The sequence below is a fragment of the Trichosurus vulpecula genome, chromosome 1, assembly GCF_011100635.1.
Source record: "Trichosurus vulpecula isolate mTriVul1 chromosome 1, mTriVul1.pri, whole genome shotgun sequence".
Taxonomy (NCBI): Eukaryota; Metazoa; Chordata; class Mammalia; order Diprotodontia; family Phalangeridae; genus Trichosurus; species Trichosurus vulpecula.
Window position 1 is genome coordinate 171541297 of NC_050573.1, and position 20313 is coordinate 171561609.

At 39.9% G+C, this 20313-nt stretch overlaps 1 protein-coding gene across 1 annotated transcript in view; it reads right to left on the minus strand.

The window, feature by feature from the left end:
* Positions 1-20313, minus strand: part of F13A1 (coagulation factor XIII A chain) — a 198692-nt gene that overhangs the window by 32106 nt on the left and 146273 nt on the right. Inside the window, exons 9-11 of the mRNA XM_036766459.1 lie at positions 17016-17119; positions 13627-13715; positions 6951-7104 (exon numbers count right to left, since the gene is read on the minus strand). Coding sequence (XP_036622354.1) covers positions 6951-7104; positions 13627-13715; positions 17016-17119 — 347 coding nt within the window. The remainder of the gene's footprint in view (positions 1-6950; positions 7105-13626; positions 13716-17015; positions 17120-20313) is intronic.

A 20313-nucleotide genomic window follows, 5' to 3' on the forward strand; every position in this document is an offset into this window, starting at 1 on the left:
CAAAGGGGTTAGCCCATAGTATATTTAAAGGGCTTTTCTGGGATCTCTATCTTGGATGCCCAAAGGGCACTATTGGGAACCACTAAAGATTTTCTTTTTTCAAAAAATATCTTACTTTTCCTACGCTGTGATTGTACAGCGAGGTTTTCTGATATGGCTTGTATAGACCAGATCAATGGTGTTACTATAACTATTAGACTCTTGTATGTCCAGGTGCCATTGCTGCATCACTGTTTTTCGGGAACTGGGGATCTGACCTGTGATTTCATTGCCTTACGTGAGGAATGTCCCTTTACCAAAGCTGATGGACACCTTCTCAGTGTCTTAGTCTTAGATAGCTGCTCAGAGCATTGAGAGGTTAAGTATGTGTAACAGGTGAGACTTGAACCCAGGTCTTTTCGACTTCAAAGCCAACTCTCTTCCTCTCCCTCTCCTCCTCCTTCCGTCCCTATCTCTGTGTCTGTCTCTGACTGTCTCTGTCCCTCTCACTCTTTCTCTCTGTCTCTCTCTGTCTCTGTCTGTCTCTCTATCTTTGTTTCTGTCTCTCTGTGTGTGTGTGTCTCTGTCTTTCTCTTTCTGTCTTCTCTCTCTCTGTCTCTCTGTTTCTCCTTCTCTGTCTTTGTCTGTCTGTTTGTCTCTGTCTCTCTCTCTGTCTCTGTCTCTCTCTGTCTCTCTGTCTCTGTCTCTGTTTCTGTCTGTCTGTCTGTCTGTCTCTCTCTCTCTCTCTCCCTCTCCCTCTCCTTCTCTCCCCCTCCCTCCCTCCCTCCTCTCTCCTCTCATATATATCACTGTGCTGCTAGCCTATATTTAACAGTTGCTGAATATTGTAGAACACTGGTTATTAGCTTAAAGAGTTCCTGTGGCTATTCAGTTATTAAAAGATTGGTTGTCTTTCATGGGATCTGATGCACATTGAGGACAATTAGTCTAATGAGTACCACTAGATGTTGGTGATGGTGTTTTTAAAAGCTTTGTGTGGTACCAGGACACTTTGCAAGGTGGCAGTGTATGGTACAAGGAATTCAGAAGCATAAGAAGAGTAACTCATGTGAAACAGGTACCAAACTCAAACTTCAAGTGGCCCACACAACTCCCAAGTGCAGCAGACCAGATGAAAATATAATTAAGAAATGTTTGACAAAATAAACAAAACCACAATACAATACGGACAATGCTAATTTGTGGTTTTCTAAGTCAATATGCGACCCAGAGGTTTCTGTTTCTATTTAAATCTGACACCACTCATGTACAATACTTCATACACTGATACATTGTAGTATTCCCAAAGATACAACCGTTAATAGGATGCTTTAGGAATTAGTAAACTAAAAAGGGCAGCTAGGCAGTGCAGTGAATAGAGCCCTTGGCCTGGAGTCAGGAAGATTCATCTTCCTGAGTTCAAATCTGGCCTCAGAGACTTACTAGCTGTGTGACCCTGGGCAAATCACTTAACCCTGTTTGCCTCAGCTTCCTCATCTGTCAAAGGAGCTGAAAAGGTAATGGCAAACCACTCCAGTATTGTTGTCAAGAAAACCCCAAATGGGGTCCAAAAGAGCTGGACACAACTGAAATGACTGAACAACAACAAACTACCTGAAGATGATAGTGATAGTGACCAAGGACCTAATGAGAATGTTTGCATGACATGAGAATGCTAGTGCGCAAAGCATCCCCTGGAGCAGTTTATGGAGCACCCTTAGTGGCTCATGACATGGTGATAGCATCATTTCTAGCACATGGTGATGCAGGGACAATATCACCTTTGTTATACTTTGCAACTTGACGTGGCAGCTCTTGAAGACAATCCATTAAATTATGGAGCAGTTGCAAAATGAGTCAGTGGAGGGAATCTACCAACAAAATGGCAGATCCCTTAACTACCATTGCATTTGTCTCCTTGGACAGGATCAAGTAAGGTAGTGTTTGTGAAGATGCTTTGAATACCATAAAGTGCTAGACAAATGTTTTCACTGATCTTCCTTCTATTTAAATTAAAGTTATTTTATTTACCCATATGTTTTCTGGGGATTATACATTTAAGTAGCAGTCATGGCTGTCTTGCTTTATTGGCTTGGGACATTCACAGACAGAGATCAGGGAGGATTCTGTTCTAGACTTAGGAAACAACGTAAACTGAGGCATGGAGACATGCGAGGACAGGATGAGCAAGAGTTGAAATTTAGTTCAATAGGGGTCATCCCCTTAGCACAAGCAAGCAGTGGAAGTCCCTGTCCCATTCCCCACAGATCATCCTTATAATACAGGTCCTGATTAGTATGTGGTGGCATCATTCAAACTGGCACTGCATATTTCTATTGGACTGCAATAATTCAACACATTTATACAACTGTAACTTAAAATAGAGCACTTCATGGGATTCATTATCAGAACTAATTGAGACTGACCTACTAACTAGTCTTATTGGTATATTTTGTTGTTTTTCAGTTGTATCTGACTCTTTATGACCCCATTGGAGGTTTTCTTGGCAAAGATACAAGAATGTCTGTCATTTCCTTCTCCAGCTTATTTTATAGATGAGGAAACAGAGTTAAGTGACTTGCCCAGGGTTACACAGCTAGTAAATGTCTGAGGCCAGATTTGAACTCAAGAAGATGAATCTTTCTGATTCTAAGCCCTGTGCCCCCTAGTTGCTCAGTAGTTGAAACATAAGCATCCACAAAGGGGAAATAATACGAGATAAGGATGGATACGTAGGTGAGAATAAGATTATACAGGGCATTGAATACCAAGTTAATGCTATTTTATTTTTGACAGGAAATTGTGGGCCACTTAATTTTTTTGAACAGAAAAGGGAAATCATATTTGTTGTGTATTAGGGAATTACTAAGGTATCAGGGTGGAGGATGGGTTAGTGAGGGAATAGGCTGAAGGCTAGGAGACCAGTTAAGTGATTGTTTACAGTAGTCTAGGTTAGAGATGAAGACCTAGACTAGGGCAGTTATCATGGGAATGGATAAGAAGTTAAAATGGAAGTTAAAGTATTATGGAGTTAAAATGGAAGAATTTGCTGACTAATTGAATGAGTGGATTAAGAGGAAGAAGAGAATCAAAGATGACTCCAAGATTCTGAGTGTGGGCAGGATACTGGTGCCATTATCAAACAAAAGAGAAGTTGGGGAAGGACTAGTTTAGGGGGAAAGATAATGAACCTAGTGGTCAAGCCTGTTGAGGTTGAGGCGGCAGTAGGCTGGCCAGGTTAATACAACTATCAGGAAGTTGGAAATGCAGGACTGGCCTAGGTGAAAGGATAGAGATAATGTTTTCTCACCCCAAATTAAGGAAATAGGACCAGTGAAGGTTTAGAATCTCTCCCAGCTCTGAATCTATGCTCTGATGATCCTATGATGTACATGAACTTGGGGAGTCATGGAACCATCCTGGGTCTCTATTTTCTTATCTTTAAAGTGTCATGTTTGGACTAGATAATATCCGAGATCTGCTATGGTTCTAGCTGCCCACCGATTCTGGCAAGTGCATACAACATGCCAGCAGTATGGTCTAAAGACACACCTAGAAGTCTTTTCATGGGTGCTCAGGTAAAAATAACTGCAGAATAGATCAAGTGGATCTGGGAAGTTGGCACACATTTGTACATTTATAGCACCATTGAATAAGCATATTTATTTCATTCATTGAGAGAAGATGAGAAACTAAAATGCCATATGCCAATGAAATGCTTTACCTATGCTAATATAGAAAAAAGTAACTCCAAATTGGCTATTATCATTCCTGGTAGGGATCAGATCAAACTGCAGAGGAGAAAAGCTAAAAAATAATAGGGCAGGGTCACTAGGTAGCACTGCAGATAGTGCACTGAAGCTTTAAGTTAAGAAGACCTGAGTTCAAATCTAGCCTCAGACATTTACTAGCTGTGTGACTTTGTGCAAGTCATCTAACCTCTATCTACCTCAGTTTCTTCATCTGTAAAATGGAGATAATAGTAAGTAGCACCTAACTGTCAGGGTTTTTGTGAAGATCAAAAGAGGTAATATTTGTAAAGCAATTTACAAACCTTAAAGTGCTATGTAAATGCCAGATATTATCATTGTTTTGGTTTTGGAAGTGTATATTGGTGTGACTGGCAGAAAGCGGGGTAAATAAACAAAGAGATAAGATTTGTGTCATTAGCAGCACAGCTTCAATGGTGAATTAAAAGAGAGTTGGAATCACCAGCCTACCGTATAGGAAATCCCCCAACAAGAGAAATGAAGTAGAGCTGTCTAGCACTTTTGGGGGGGGGCGGTATTTAGATGGCACAATGTACACAGCACCAAGCCTGGAGTAAGGAATACCTGAGTTCAGAAGGGGCCTCAGACACTTATTAGTTGTATGACCCTGGGCAAGTCATTTGATCATGTTTACCTCAATTTCCTTATCTGTTAAGTGACCTGGAGAAGGAAATGGCAAACCTTTCAAGTATCTTTGCCAAGAAAACCCCACAGGGGTCATGAAGAGTCAGACACAACTGAAACGACTGACCAGCAACAACAAGTCTAGTACTTTGACACCTGGGGAAAGCAGCATGAAACAGGTCTTCAAAGCAACTTTGTAATTCTCCTTATCAAAGTAATATAAGAAGTAATTAAAACCAATTTAGTCGAGTAAGTGGAAAGACCCCAGGACACCAGAACAAAGGAGAGACCCTGATACACTAGTCCCACCTAGGGAGAGAGACCTTGAAACTAGATATTGTAGAAATGTCCGACACTAGGAGACTCTTGCATACAATTCTATGGGATTAGAGATAGTAGATAGCAGCTCATGCAAGAGAGACCTGAGGATGACATGAGACACAAGGCCATTGCCTTCGGGCAACAAGGCAGGCCAGGCTAGAGAGTAGCTCACTTACTAGTAGTGTGGAGGAAAGAAGCATAGAATGGTAGCTTTGTATTTTAACTAATTATTGTAGCTAATTAGGTGTTGAGACTAGTTGTTTCCATAGCACAGAAGGGGCACTAGTGCTGTCAAATCTTAAATATAGCAAATTTAACAACTGCATACTTTAAAAATAATTTTTAAAAATACTGTGCCCTCTAAATTCAGGTGCCCTAGGAGTAAGCCCCAGTCATTCTTCCCTAGTTATAGCTTTGAAATGATGTGTTTCAGGAATTCACTGGTGGTTCTGGGAAGCATGACCACTCCTAGGACCTGTTGAGCCAAGCAATCGACAAGCAGATGGGAGTTCTGAAGTCATGTAGAGGGGATCTCCAGTGGGGAGAGGATCCATATTTTTCCCAGAGTCAGGCAGGGTTTATGGTTCCTTCTGGATGTATTCTATGCTCTAATATACAACATTTGTAGACCATCTGCAAAATTCAAGTAGCGCTGGAACTACAGTTATAAGAAATTGTTGAAAGGAGAATAAAAGGCTTCACTTGTCAATACACAAAATGAAATTGCTCTTCCACTAGGCAGGAAAAGAGATTTTTTAAATGGTGATTTTCTAACATGGATCACTCCATGGAACAGCTGAGAAGTATTTCTCTTTAGGTCAGAAAGAACTCATACTTTAAAGCCATTCTTGACTTAATTACATATACCTACAAAGGTGGTCACTGAGGTGGGTGTTAGCATTTCAAAGCTAGCTGGCTAAAAGCTATTTCTTGCTCGGAAAACTGCAGCTTCTTCAACTATATGTAAAGTTCAGATTGAAGTTTCAAAGCCAGAGAAATTACCTGGCTTGGTTCAAGCCAAAATATTCTTCTATTTCTGACCCAGACAGAAGAGAAGATTGATATCTTGTAAGCCATATGCTTCGGTTTAACAATCACTCACAACATGCTAAAATGGCAGGAAGTTCCTCACACATGAATTAAGAGGAAGTTGGAAACATTTCATAAGAAAGCTCTCTATTTTCTATGTCTCAATCAAGAAATCCTAGAGCTGTAATAAAGATTTATCATTTCATTTAGAGAGTTAAAGAGTGGATGGATCAGGGCAAATTCTGGGAAAGATGGTTTTCTATTTCAAAATAAAAATTAACTTGTTAGTTGGCAAAAATGTAAAGTTAACCATAGCAAAAACTAGTTCAATGGTTATTGCTGTTAAACGTAGGTATTTTTCATTAAGAATCTGAGATCTTTGTACCTAATTAATCAGTTAGTTCTCAAGTCTAATAAGAAGCCATTTTCTCTGTTTTTCTTTAACTTTGTTTTTTTTAAGCTTTGTTTTCAGAGGTTACATATTAATTCTTAAAATCAAGGAAATTTATAAAGGGAGCTTTCTTTTCCTTTAGTTTTTTAGTAAACCACAAATTGAGTTACGAGATGACAATGGGATCTGGCAACCGAAAGATCTAATGGGGCCCCAGAGTGCTTGCACCAAGGAAGATGATAGCCTCATTAGACCTCCTTGGGCACATCCCAGCTAGATGATTTTGTTCAGTAACAAATCATATCATATGACCATTGTTGAGGGAAATGGGCATGGTTATCCTGAAGTAGGGAAGACTTTGAAGAGGGAGCATGGTAGCCTTTAAGAGGCCTATCAAAGAGTTTTGCTCAATTTGCCCCTGGAATATGGGATGGGGACCAAAGGGGTAGAAGCTATGGGTATTGAAGTATTCACTAAGCATGAAGATCAACCTCTCAACAACTAGGAAGAGGTAAAATGAAATGGGCTACCTCAGACGAGTGAGTTCTCTACCACTGGAGGTTTTCATGTAGAAGCTTTATGATCACTTGTCAATACTGTAAATGGGATTCATGATTTGGGTAAGGGTTGGAGTATATGATCTTTGAAATCACTTCCAACTCTAATATGTATGATTCCACACAAATAAGTACTTACAAAAATGCTACAAATACCATTGTGTTCTCTGAATGAATTTCCTCAGGGACAGCAAATAAACTACTTCAATGACAGGGAGAATTTGAAGTCAAACACACGCGTGCACCTAGCACTTCTTTTTGTCACTTGCATTAAGTTACCTTCTTGGAATTTGTAATTTTCAGTTATGTCCTGCTTTCCATCTCCACCAATTTCCTTGGTCAGGATTAATTTCCCAATGTGAGTTTTATCAACAGCTTCAACCAAATGAGTGGCATCTTTTTTGGCTGTAATGTATACAAGATCACTGTTGACCTGCGAAGAAAAAAGAAGAGAGGACCATATCATCCACTGACTTAGCCACCAAAACATTTGTTTTTTTTAGGTGTGGTTATCTAAATAACCTTAAAGCCCATTTACAGAGATTCATTATCAATACCTTTAAAATATCAACATATTGTCCCTTTTTCAACATTGGTGCAGAATGCAGAAGATAAACATTTTCATGTTTTGGTTTTTTTTCTTCCCTCGTGGAAGACTAATATTCCAAAATCAAATAGTTTCTGTAAAATAAGAGTAGAAGCAGTCTAGGAATTCACACAAAACCTCAGCAGTCTGTGGTTTGGCCCATAAGATTCGGGGGATCAAAGGTGGGATGGCAAAACAATGACGACCAGTCCCCAAGCTCTCCCCAAGACCAATTTTATTACTTAAGTTGTTGAATCCTATGCTTGGTCCATGAAAGCTTACCTCCAGAAGCTATATTATAGATAGAATGTTAGAGCTGGAAGGGACCTTATAGATCATCTGACCCAACCCCTTTATTTTTTAAAAAAGAGATTTTTCTTTTATCGACAGCTTTTGTTTGTACATTGCCTAGATTTCTTGCTGTTTCCTTCCCCTCCCCAATCCTGGAAAGTCATGCCTTATAACAAAGAATTAAGAAAAAAGACAAAAGGAAAAAAAAGAGAAAAAAAATCATCAAAACTGATCAATACTTCGAAAAACATCTGACATATGCAATATCTTATACCTATATACTCCCTCACCCCCACCTCCACAAAGGAGAGGCAGCTAGATGGGCATAGTGGATAGACTCCTTGACCTGGGATCTAGAAGACATTTCAAATCTGGCCTCAGGCACTTGCTAGATATGTGACTCTGGGCAAGTCACTTAACCTCTGTCTGCCTCAGTTTCCTTGACCTGTAAAATGGAAATAATTATAGCATCTACCTCCCTATGGTTGTAGTAAGGATTAAATGAGATAATATTTGTAAAGTACTTAGCCTACTACATAGTAGGCACTTAAATGCTTATGCCCTTCCCCCAGTAGAGAATCAAAAGGGAGGTGTCTTCTTATATGTCTTCTATGGAGCCAAGCATATTCTTTATAATTTCACAAATTTCATTTTCAATTTTTTTGTCCAACTCCCTCATTTTAACAAATAACTGAGGAGGAGAGAGATTCAATTGCTTGTTCCAGGTCATATAGCTTCTCAGGAATATATCTGGGACTGGAATCAAAGGCTTTTCAGAGTTGGAAGAGATCTTAGATGCTATCTAGTTCAACCCCTGGACTATATCCCTGACAAATGGTTATCTAACCTCTCTGCAAGACCTCTGGTAATTGGGAATCTACCTCCAGAAGTAGGAGATTGTGCTTCTGGAGTGCTTTCAGCATTAAGAAACATTTCCATACATCAAGGATGAAATGCAGTATACAACTATGTAATTTCTACCCATTGTTTCTATATTTGCCAGGTAGTGCAAAGAAAGCTTAATTCAATTAAATTGTTTGTTAACAACTTTTGTTCTATACCTTCTGGGTTTCCTGATTCCCAATGTTCTTTTAAGATGTTTCACAAAGCTGCTCTTTCCTTCCCTTCTCTTCCTTTTACCCAATTTCCACCCAACACACACACACACACACACACACACACACACACACAACCACTTGGGAACTAAATTAGTAGGATCACATTGGTTTTAGAAGAAAAAAATAAGACAGAGTCTCTTTTTTGGGCTTATGACACACATTTCCCCTATGAGATCGCTCCTACATATGACACCCATTGTCCCTATAATTCTGCTGCAGCAGGATTATCACCTTTTCTGTTCTGAACACTATGCTTCTGATAAGATGCATTCATTTTTTGGGCTGCCATCATACTATTGACTCATTTTGAGTTTACAGTTCCATAAAGCCACATATCCTTTTCAGATGAATGGCTATCTAGCCACATGTACTCCCATCTTGTGTTTATGATGTCAATTTTTCAAACCCAAGTGCAATATTTTATATTAGGCCTATTGTTCTAGCCTGTCAGATCCTTAAGTTGTTGAGCCAAAGAGCTTGCTGTCCCTCAGCACTGGGGTATCTGCAAATTTGAATAGCAGGACTTTTATGTCTGTATTCAAGTAATTGAACATAAAAATGTTGAACAACACAACTCCAAGCACAGATCCCAGGGGCACACCAGTATAAATTCCCTTCCAAGGTGAAATTGAACCAGTAATGATATTTTGGGTCCAAACATTCAACTGTTGCCAAATCCACCTCATTATGGTATCATCTAGCCTCTATCTATCAATATTTTCTAAAAGAACAGTATGAGAGACACTGTCAAATGTTCTGCTAAAATTTAGAGAAACTATGTCTAGAATTTCCCTGATCTACCAATCTTGTTCTAGCAAAAGTGGAAATGAAATTTGTCTGCGAAGACTAGTTGTTGATAAGGCTTTTTGTGATAACTGCTTTCTTTTCTAGATGTTTACTAACTATCCTTTGAACAACGCCTCCTAGGATCTTCTCAGGAATGGAAATTAAGCTCATTGCCCTACAGTTTGCAGACTCCACTCTTTTTATGTCTGAAAATTGAAAGATTTGCCCTTCTCTAGTCCTGCAATATCTCTCTTGTGTTGTATTAGCTTTCACAGATTGCTAATGGTATCTTAGCAATTACATCTATCAAGTCATTCAGTAGGTAGCACAGTGGATAGAACGCTGGGCCTGGAGTCAGGAAGACCTCCATTCAAAGTCAGTCTTCAGCACTTACTAGTTGTGTGACCCTGGACAAGTCTTAACTTAACCTCTGTCTGCCTTAGTTTCCTCAAACTATAAAATGTGGATAATAATGGCACCTGCTTCCCAGGGTTGTTGTGAGGATAAAATGAAATAATATTTGTAAAACTTTTTGCAAACCTTAAAGTATTGCATAAGTGAGGAGGGAAGGGAAGGGAAAGGGAAAAGGAAATGGAAAAGGGAAAGGGAAAGAGAAAGGGAAAAGTGAAAGGAAAGGGAAAGGGAAGGGAAAAAGGGAAAGGGAAGGGAGAGGGAAAGGGAAAAGGAAAAGGGAAAGGGAAAAGGGAAGGGAGAGGGAAAGGGAAGGGAAAAAGGGAAAGGGAAAAGGAAAAGGGAAAGGGAAAAGGGAAGGGGGAGGGAAAGGGAAAAGTGAAAGGAAAGAGAAAGGGAAGGGAAAAAGGGAAAGGGAAGGGAAAGGAAAAGGAAGGGAAAGGGAAGGGAAAGGGAAGGGAAAGGGAAAGAGAAAGAGAAAAGGGAAGGAAAAGGGAAGGGAAAGGGGAAATGGAAAAGGGAAAAGGGAAAGGGAGAAGGGAAAAGGGAAAGAAAGGGAAAGGGAAAAGGGAAAGGAAAGGGAAAGGAAAAGGAAAAAGGGAAAGGAAAGGGAAAGGAAAAGGAAAAGGAAGGGAAAGGGAAAAGGAAAGAGAAAGGGAAGGGAAAGGAAAAGGGAAAGGGAAAGAGAAAAAGGAAGGGAAAGGGAAGGGAAAGGAAAGGGAAAGGGAAAGGGAAGGAAAAGGGAAGGGAAAGGGAAAGGAAAAGGAAAGGGAAAGGGAAGGAAAAGGGAAAGGGAAAATGGAAAGGAAAGGGAAAGGAAAATGGAAAGAGAAAGGAAAGGAAAAGGAAAGGGAAAAGGAGAGAAAAAGGGAAGGGAAAGAGAAAGGGAAAGAGAAAGGGAAAGGGAAGGGAAAGGAAAAGGGAAAGGGAAGAGGAAAGAGAAAAAGGAAGGGAAAGGGAAGGGAAAGGGAATGGAAAGGGAAAGGAAAAAGGGAAGGGGAGGGAAAGGAAAGGGAAAGGGAAGGGAAAGGGAAGGGAAAAGGGAAAGGGACAAGGGAAAGGGAAAGGAAAGAGCATATTCAGTTGAGAGTTTATTTCAAGTGAGTTCTCTTTAAAGATTATTGCATCCCCATGAAATTCCTTTTTTGGAATCCCTGAAGGGCTTCTCTATTCACCTTTTAGCCACCTAAATGTCCCTCAGAAATGGATAGCCCTCAGATTCAGGTCTCTGACAGACAGAGTGAGAAATGCTGCAGACAGTTACTGAGGTGTTCAATGGATGAGAGAGAAGGAACTCTCATTTGCAAATCTTAACAGCATTCTTAACAATCAAGATCTGGATTTAATAATGACACTGTGTGTTGACATTAGCAGTGATTAAATCAATTTGTTCCTGGTGGGAAGTCCTGTCTACCTCTCTCTGGTAATAAAACATAATAATAATATAAATATTTGTGAAATATAGAGCATGATTTCCATCAAAAGATTCTTATAACATCATAAACCAGAAGAATGCAACCCAGGAGGTTTGCGTAAATCAACAAAAGCCCAAAGTGACATTATAGAGACAGTGTTCCAAATAACAGAGGCCCACAAAGAGGAAAATGCAGCAAAGATCCTTTTCTAGAGGACATAGATAGATGTGAATACTTAGAAATCATGGTACTTTATGTCTCTGCCACTCATTTGGCAGTTTGTCATGCACTGCCTCATGGCAGCCCTTAAATTATTATTCTGATGTAGTGGGTATTCCCAGGTATTATGTTCTGAGTCTTGTTCCCAATGGTGCAGCCCATATTCTGGTACTGAGGACGTCGATCCAGTCATAGATCAGATCATAGAGCTAGAGGCTGAAGGTACCGTAGAGGAAATCTAGCTTAATCGCCAAATTTTACAGATGAGAAAACTGGCCGAGAGATGTTAAATAAATTGCCTGAGGTCACACAAATAAGTAAGTAGTGGAGTTGGAATTTGAACTCAGGTTCAGTACTTTTTCCTGAGCACCATGTGGTCCCTCCCCTCCCTGCTCCAAACCTCCCCACACCCAATCAGTCTTTGTTTTTGTTTTTGTTCTTTTTGGCAGTAAGGATTACACCATACTTGGAGTGAGAGGACCTGAATTTAAAACCTGGATATGCTACTTACTACCTTGGGTGGATCTCCTGACCCCAAGTGCCTCACTTCTCTCACACACAAAATGGCAGTTTAATACGAGGTTATCTCTAAGGTCCCTTCCTCTTCTAAATCGAAGACCCCTTTGATCCTAGTTCTCTTTGATACTCTATAATCTTTATTGTCTCACTGATGAGTATCTTTTTCTCCCATGGGTATTGGCTCCTTATTGAAGGGTCAGGGTTAACCCATTGATAAGGTATAAACTTTCTCTTATGCTGGGTATTTGCCCCATCTTGAGAATAACTGATGCAATAATTCATAGTTTATTCAGTTGAGTTACCTGGGACAGGGACAGAAGGACAGAGAGGGCAGTGGCCAAACCAAGTCAAAGACTGGATTCCCAAGAGAGGAAAACCCAAGTTATCCCTCCAAGGAGCCATGTGCTTGAGCAACCAAGAGTTCCTGAACCACAGGGTGGACTTTCTGGTGGGACAGGAAGACTCTGACTGGCTTCTCTTTGTATAATCCCAAGTTCTTGTCATTCCCCCTTTGTTTTCCATCTTCCTTTTAAAGAGCAAGCCAACTGATTGTGACTCAATCAATCATTATCAATGTACTGTCAATTAGGCAACAAATCCCAGGACCAGGCAGAAAATTCACACTCTATTGGGGTGCTAACATCGTCAAAAAATTTCCCTTCTTATTTAGGGGACCAATATGAGATATCAGAACAAAATCCAGTGGGGCAACCAGGATCCAGGCCAATGTGAGGATACACCCAGGACACAAACTAATATTCATCCCATATTGTTACATAACTTTTATTTATGTCTTATTTTACTAACTCAATTGTAGAATTCTGGGGCGAAATAACTAAGTCTTGTACTCTTTTGAAATCCCTTTTCTCCACCATCCTAACTAGAATAATGTCTTGCCTATGGTAGGGTTTTGTAGGTTTTTGTTTTAGTTTTAGTTTTTTTATTTTTTCTCCCCTAGTCTCATGTAAGATTGAGTACCAGGCCTGGAATCAGGAAGACCTCAGTTCAAAACCATCCTTAAATACTTACTAACTTTGTGATCCTGGGGGAGTCATTTCACCTCTCTTTGCCTCAGTACTCTCATCTGTAAAAATGGGAATAACAACAGCAGCTATCTCCTAAAGTTGTTGTGAAGATCAAATGAGATAATATTTGTTTAAAAATGTGCTTAGCATAGTGCATGGCACAAAGAAAGTGCTACATAAATGTAAGTTATGATGATGATGATGTTGGGAATTCCCAGTGAGGAAAATCTCCCTGCCAATGCAGACTTGTAATTCTAGAGAATTGCTTGGGGCACTGAGAAATTAAATGGTTTGCTCCTGGTCACAGAGTCAGTAAGTGTCAAGTCAGAGGAAATCCTGAACTGAGATCTGCCTGAATCCAAGGCTGGCCATTTAGCCACCATGCCTACTGATTTACATGTTTGTGTAGGAGCATGTGTTTACTCCTAGCTTCAGAATTGCCAGTTACGACTCTGCCTATAGGCTATAGACTCCATCTTTCTGATTGTACAACATCTAATGTGGTGCAGTGTGCAGGCAGGGATATTATTGGAAGGGGACAGCATATGCCCTGCTTTCCTCCCCTCTCCCCAGGCTCTCACCCACCTCTGCAAAAACAAACGGTGTATCAAACTGGAAGCAAACATGGCCATGCTTAACAGCCTGGACAGACGCAGGACCACAGCGGTACATCCCTAAATGAGAGAGCAAAGGGAATGATGAGCTCGTTACCTCCAGGTTACATTAGGGAAACACCAGAAATTAGAGAGACCATCTTTCATAATACCGAAGCTGGGTCTACGTGGGACAAGATTTTCTAGTTTATTCTGTGCCAAGCGTATTTTCTGCATGCTTTCCTCCTTCTCAATGGTTGGTTTATGAGGGATTGGGGAAGGTATTTGAAGACAGGGTATGAACCAGGAGGCTTTTTTTTCAGTAAAGTCCTTTCAAATTTGAAAGTTTGAAAAACTTGCCCCTCATCCCAACTTCTTTCTCTATTACTATTAATGGCATTAATGGTTCCCATTCACCCACAGTCACCCTTAACTCAGTCCCCTTCCTCAGCTTCCATATCCAATCAGGTGCCAAGTCCTGTGAATTCTGACTTTAAAATGAAATATGGTCATTCCCTCCATTCCATAGGCATTACTACCACCCTTGTTCAATCCCTCATCACCTTTCATCCAGACTAATGTAATCGCTGTGACAACCTCCTAACTTCTTCATGGATCTGGACCTTCTCTCTCTCTCTTATCCATTTTTCGCATATTCTAAGTTACAGAAGAATTGCAAAATAATTCTTCTTGGTGAATAAATATCATCATCATCATCAAAGCACTTAGCACAGTGCCTGATGTGTAGCAAGTGCTATTTAAATGTATATTTCTTTCCTCTCTTCTCCTTAGACCTTAGACATTGCCAATGTTCTACTGAGTTGGTTACCTTGTAGCTCAAATTCTGTCCCTATACTGCTATCACTTCTTCAATTATCATCTCTACACAGATGATCCTCAGATCTGTTTATCCAGCCCTAACCTCATTCTTGACCTCCAATCTCACATCTCCAACTGCCTATTATACATCCTGACCAGGAGCTCCCAGAGACATCTTCAACTTGACATGTCCAAAACTGAGCTCATTATCTTTCCCCCAAAACCCTCCCCTCTTCCTAACTTTCCTATTACTTTAGAGGATACCACCATCTCTCCGGTTATCAAGGTGTCATCCTCAACTCCTCACTTTCTCTCACCCTCCATATCCAATCTGTGCTGAGTCCTGTCAATTCTATCTTCACAGCATCTCTCATACATGGCATCCCCTTCTCTCCTCTGACATTGCCACCACCCTGTTAGAAGTCTTTAGCACCTCATACCTGGATACTGCAATAGCTTGCTGGTTGGTTTTCCTGACTCGAGTCTCTCCTCATTCCAGTTCATCCGACATTCAACTGTCAAAATGATCTTCCCAAAGACTACTCCCCTATTCATAAGAAACTCCAGTGGCTCTCTGTTACATGCAGGATGAAATCTCCTTTGTTCAGCCTATAAAGCCCTTTAAAATCTGGCCCATTCCTACCTTCCCAGTCTTGTTAGATTTTTCTCTCCTCTGCGTTCTCTATAATCAATGACATTGGCCTCTTTGCTCTTTCTCCCACAAGACACTTCATCTCCCTACTGTGTGCATTTTCACTGGCTATCTCCATGCCAGAAATGTTTTCCCTCCTCAGCTCTCCCTCCTGGCTCCTCTGTCCTTCTTCAGGTCTCAGCCAAAATCTCATCTTCTGCAAGAAGCCGCTCCTTATTCCCTCAATGTTAGTGCCTTCCTTCTCAGATTACATATAATTTGTATATATACACATATATGCATGTACATATGTATGTATGTATATATAGTATGTACAAGAATATGTGTATATATACACATACATCTATACATGCACACACATTTTATATATAAAATAATTGGAGGTAATCTCAGATTACATATTAATATATTATATATACATATGTATATCTGAAAATTAGAGGTAATCTCAGAGGGAAGGCAGTAGCATTAAGGGGATAAGGAAGGGCTTCTGTAAAAGATGAGACTTTTAGCTGAGACTTATATATGTACATACACATACATTTATATAACCTTAGACATTACTAATGTTCCAATGTTCTACTGAGTTGGTCACCCTATAGCTGCTTCTCCTCTGTGTATGTATAATATATATACCCACATATATGTATTTACATATATACACACATACATACATATGAGGAATTTTACCCTTTGGACTTAGATGTTTTAGTACCTAGCTCAGTGCCTAGATTAAAACAGAGATTTAATTTTATGAATTTATATACACATTTCTTGATACTACTGTGACCCCTATTTTTGTGTGAAATAAAAAAGGTTAAGCCTTTATTCTGCTTTAATTAGAATCTCTGGGAGGCCATAACTCCCATCACCTTTTAACACTCATACCCATTAGCTCATATCCACACACTCAGAGTCTGAAATAAATTGTTCCAAAAAATAAATTATTTTTTAAAAAAATCAAGTCATGGTAAATTATAAGTTTCACAAGAATTGCAAAGATAATCTGTAGTTTTATTTGTTTTTTCTAACAATCCTTCTACCATCACACCTTTCATTGGTCTCATCCTGAGATGGCAGAAATTTTTTTTAAGGGCAGGTTAAAATGTTTCCACAGATCTCCTCTCCTCTCCTCTCCTTTTCCTTCTTCTCCTCGCCTCTCCCCTCCCCTTTTCTCCCCTCCCCTCCTCTCCCTCCCTCTCCTTCCTTCTATCAGCTTATAAAAAAAGCAAGAGAGACTCCATCAGATTGATTTGTATTTTCTTTTCCCATAAGAGCCATAAATTAATTGGTTGTTTCCATGGAAAGAGTAGTAGATTTGGGCTCTGTGCATCTGGGTTTGAATCCTTATTTTGTCACCTAAGTAAGCTTAGGCAAGCTTTTAATGTCTCTTGGCCTTAGTTTGCCTACCTATAAAATTAACAGATTGGACTGGAGGATGTCTGTCTTTCTAGCTGTAAATCTATGACCTTATAATAAAACTGGACTTTCAAAAAGAACTTGAGAACAATCCCATGTACAGGCATGGAATACTGTATAACCATAATATTACTACTACTACAACTACTACTAGCAATAATAAAATTTAGCATTTATAGAGCACTTCAAAATTTGCAGAAAGCTTTACAAATGTTTCATTTGAGAGCACTTTAAGCTTTACAAAGCACTCCCTTTGGTAGTGCAAATATTACTAATCCCACTTTACAGATTAGGAAACTGAGGCTAGAGACATGTTAGCTGACTTGCCCAAGGCTCTGCCACTAGGTGGCAAATCTGAGATTCAGACCTAGAGAACAGAAATAATTCTGGTTTTGCCTGCTGGGGGCAGTGATTCCTTTAACAACTAAAGCAATTTTAAGAACAAATAAAGGATCAGCCATAAAGCAGTGTCTCAAGGGGTCACAGTTTACCGTCACTGTTTTCTTGAGGGGTGCTGTCCACCACTTGCCATCCTCCAAAACCAACAGGAAGATCAGGCCTTGTCATCCAAGCCTCATTCCAACAATGGTAGTTCCTTTAAAAAGAACATACAAAAGTGAACTTTCCATTATGCCCAATACTCTGTAAATTAACACTAGTTATGAATATCCTATAGATTGCTATTGATAACTTAAAGAAATGGAGAAACTTGGGGATTGCCTGCCAACAGTTGTGCTTGTCCTTCATTTTCAAAGAGGTCCATAACATGAGAGAAATGATGACATGACTTGCAGTTGACTTTGATTTGAGTGAGGGAGGGCTTTGCAAGGTCACCAGCCTCACTTTCTCCTCCAGAGTCGTCTGGATCCAGTGGCCAAATATTCATTAGGATGACTGGAGATGGCCCAGGATGCAGTGGGGGACCTTGGCCCTTTTAGGCTAAGGCCTTTTCAAGTACTCACTTAGAGTGATGTAATGTTCATTCAGTGAATAGGCCTCTTTAAGAAGTGAGTCAAGGACTTGGACTTGTCTGTATGTATCTTTGGGTCGGGTCTGTCTCATGAAGGGCTGGTGGTTTAGACTCAGAATTGGAATAGAATGAGACACTGTCATACTATGTTACCTTTAACAAAAGGTTTACTTAATTACAGCATAGAAAGAATATTTTCTTTTTCTTTTTTTGATTGTAGGCAATGCGGTTAAGTGATTTGTGCAGGGTCACACAGCTAGTGGGTATCTAAGGCTGGATTTGAACTCAGGTTTTCCTGACTCCAGGGTTGTGCTCTATCCTGCACTACCCAGCTGCCCTCAGTATAGAAAAGATATTTAGCAAAGACAGCACTGGTTTAGTTGGGCATAATTCCTCTAGTTTCTGTATTTTCTATGATGACATCCAATCGAAAGCAAATGTTGGGTAGTGGGAAGTCTGTCAAACCTAGAGTCCTTAGTGACTATAGGTTTTTATTCTTAGACAACCAAGCAATATCAATTGTTACAGCCTTTTTTTGTTGGAGTTGGACATTTGGAGTTGGAGTTGGACAAATCTGTGATTTTGGTGGCGTCTCCTAAGAGCAGCTAGGTGGCACAATGGATAGAGTACCAGGCCTGGAGTCCGGAAGACTCATCTTCCTGAGTTCAAGTCTGGCCTTGGACACTTACTAGCTGTGTGAACCTAGACAATATACTTAACCATGTTTGCTTCAGTTTCCTCATATGTAAAAGAAGCTGAAGAAAGAAATGGCAAACCACTCCAGTATCTCTGCCAAGAAAACCCCAGATGGGGTCACAAAGAGTTGGACATGACTGAAAACAACTGAACAACAATAGTCTCCTAATCGTGCCCCCCCCCCAAAAGAAGTAAGTCAAGGGATGGCCCCTTTAATTAAGAAAAAGAAAAAAAATCAAGCTGGAAGGGGAAGACCCTCAAGGTTGTTGTTCCAAAGAAAAACCGTTACCACTGACATTCACTCTAAGCCAGGAGGGCCTAAAATACAGCCATTAAGTGGAGCTTAAGCAGGGACCTATTGTGGTCCAATCTGTGAGCTTCAGAGTGAACTGGGTTTAAGGTTTTGTGAAAGAAGAATGAAAGAAAGAAAGAAAGAAAGAGAGAGAGGGGGGGGGGAGGGAAGAGGGAAAGAAAGAAGTCTAACCAGTAAACCCCAAGTTAAGTGGGCAGCTTCTAGCCATCAAAATTTACCTTCCTTTGGAGAGGAGGAGAAGGACAGGGAGAAGGAGAGGGAGAGGACAAGCTGAGTTACCCAACTAGCTGGGGCAGGTGAGTATTGGGACACCAAATGTTGACCTGCTAGATGTATCATCCACCTATCAAATAACATCTGGATTGGCATCTACTTGTCTGTGAGGCTTCATCCCCATTCTAGTATGAATATTGAAGTCATCCATAGGTATCAGGCGAGAAATACCAAGTAAGTTCCAAACTTTGGATTATAAAGTTTGGTTTTTATGTTGCCTATTTAAAGTTCAATTTAAAACACATTTATTAAGCACCTACTGTATGCAAGGCACTGGAAATTTTAAAAAAGACAAAACCAATAGTTCCTTCAGGGAGCTTACATTTCTACTGGGGGCATGCAAGATGTGCACAAATGAGTTAATACAAAGGGCGTGCAAAATAATAAAAGTGATTTGTAAAAGGAGAGAGTTTTATCATTTGAGCTGTGTATATGTGTGGTTGGTGTGGAGAACAGAGGTTATTTAGTTGGGAAATACATGCCTCTGGATTCTTTTATATATAGCTTTGACTTGAAACTACCGGGTACCATGGAAACCCGACATTTGAGCCCATCTGGTAAGGCTGGTTTTTCTACCATTCTCTAGCCAATCTCTCCTGTTGATTCTGAGGCAACCTTCCATCACTGGTTCCTCTTTCCATTTCCCTTTCCCTCTCTGAGCTCATCTTGCTTTGATTTATAAAAAGCATGGTTCTTCATAAGGATTGTTAGAGTGATAATCCATCTGGTGCTTATGGTCCTAGACCACCGCTTTAGAAATAATTTTGTATTCACTATAATTTTATATAAATCATTATAAATTCATATTTAGGGCTAAATCAAGAAGGAAATATTATGGGGTAAGAACTGGACCATCACATGATGGGAATTATTGAATCTGCTGCCTTAGAGACACATAGCTCTTCAGAGTTTTGTGTATTATTCTTAAAGTAATAGTATATGGGGAAAGAAAGTATCATTATAAATCATATTGTTGCTGTGATTAGAAGTAATACTATGTCCTTGGGAAGACCTAAAACAACATGATAACAGAGACATACTGAGGGTTATCTAGCTAAGCAGAAATTAAAACCATGTTTTGATAGATATTTTATACATATATATGTATAAATGAGTGTGTATATATTATATGTATGTTAAGTAATTTTTCAATTGTGTCTGACTCTGTGACCTCATAATATGTATGTTTATATGTATATGTGTATATATATGGCATGTATTTATATGTCATTCATATTTATATGAATGCAGCACTGTCTTGGCAACACCAAATCCAGACATTGCTAACAAGATCAGGAGACATAGAGATGAATGGAAAAAGATCTTCCATCATCCCCCTCTGTGATCCCCCAGGGATTTTAGGCTGTTCTTGGATCCTGGTGGAAGGTTTCATTTTGAAAGACAAACTTTTCTTTCCTAACACTTTGGATATGTGGAAAGATGGAAGAATAAGGCAGGGAGAACTTTGTGGGAACCTCCAAGGGGGACAGATTAGGTGAGGCCACAGCGGAAATGGGAGAGGAACTGCAAACCTGTC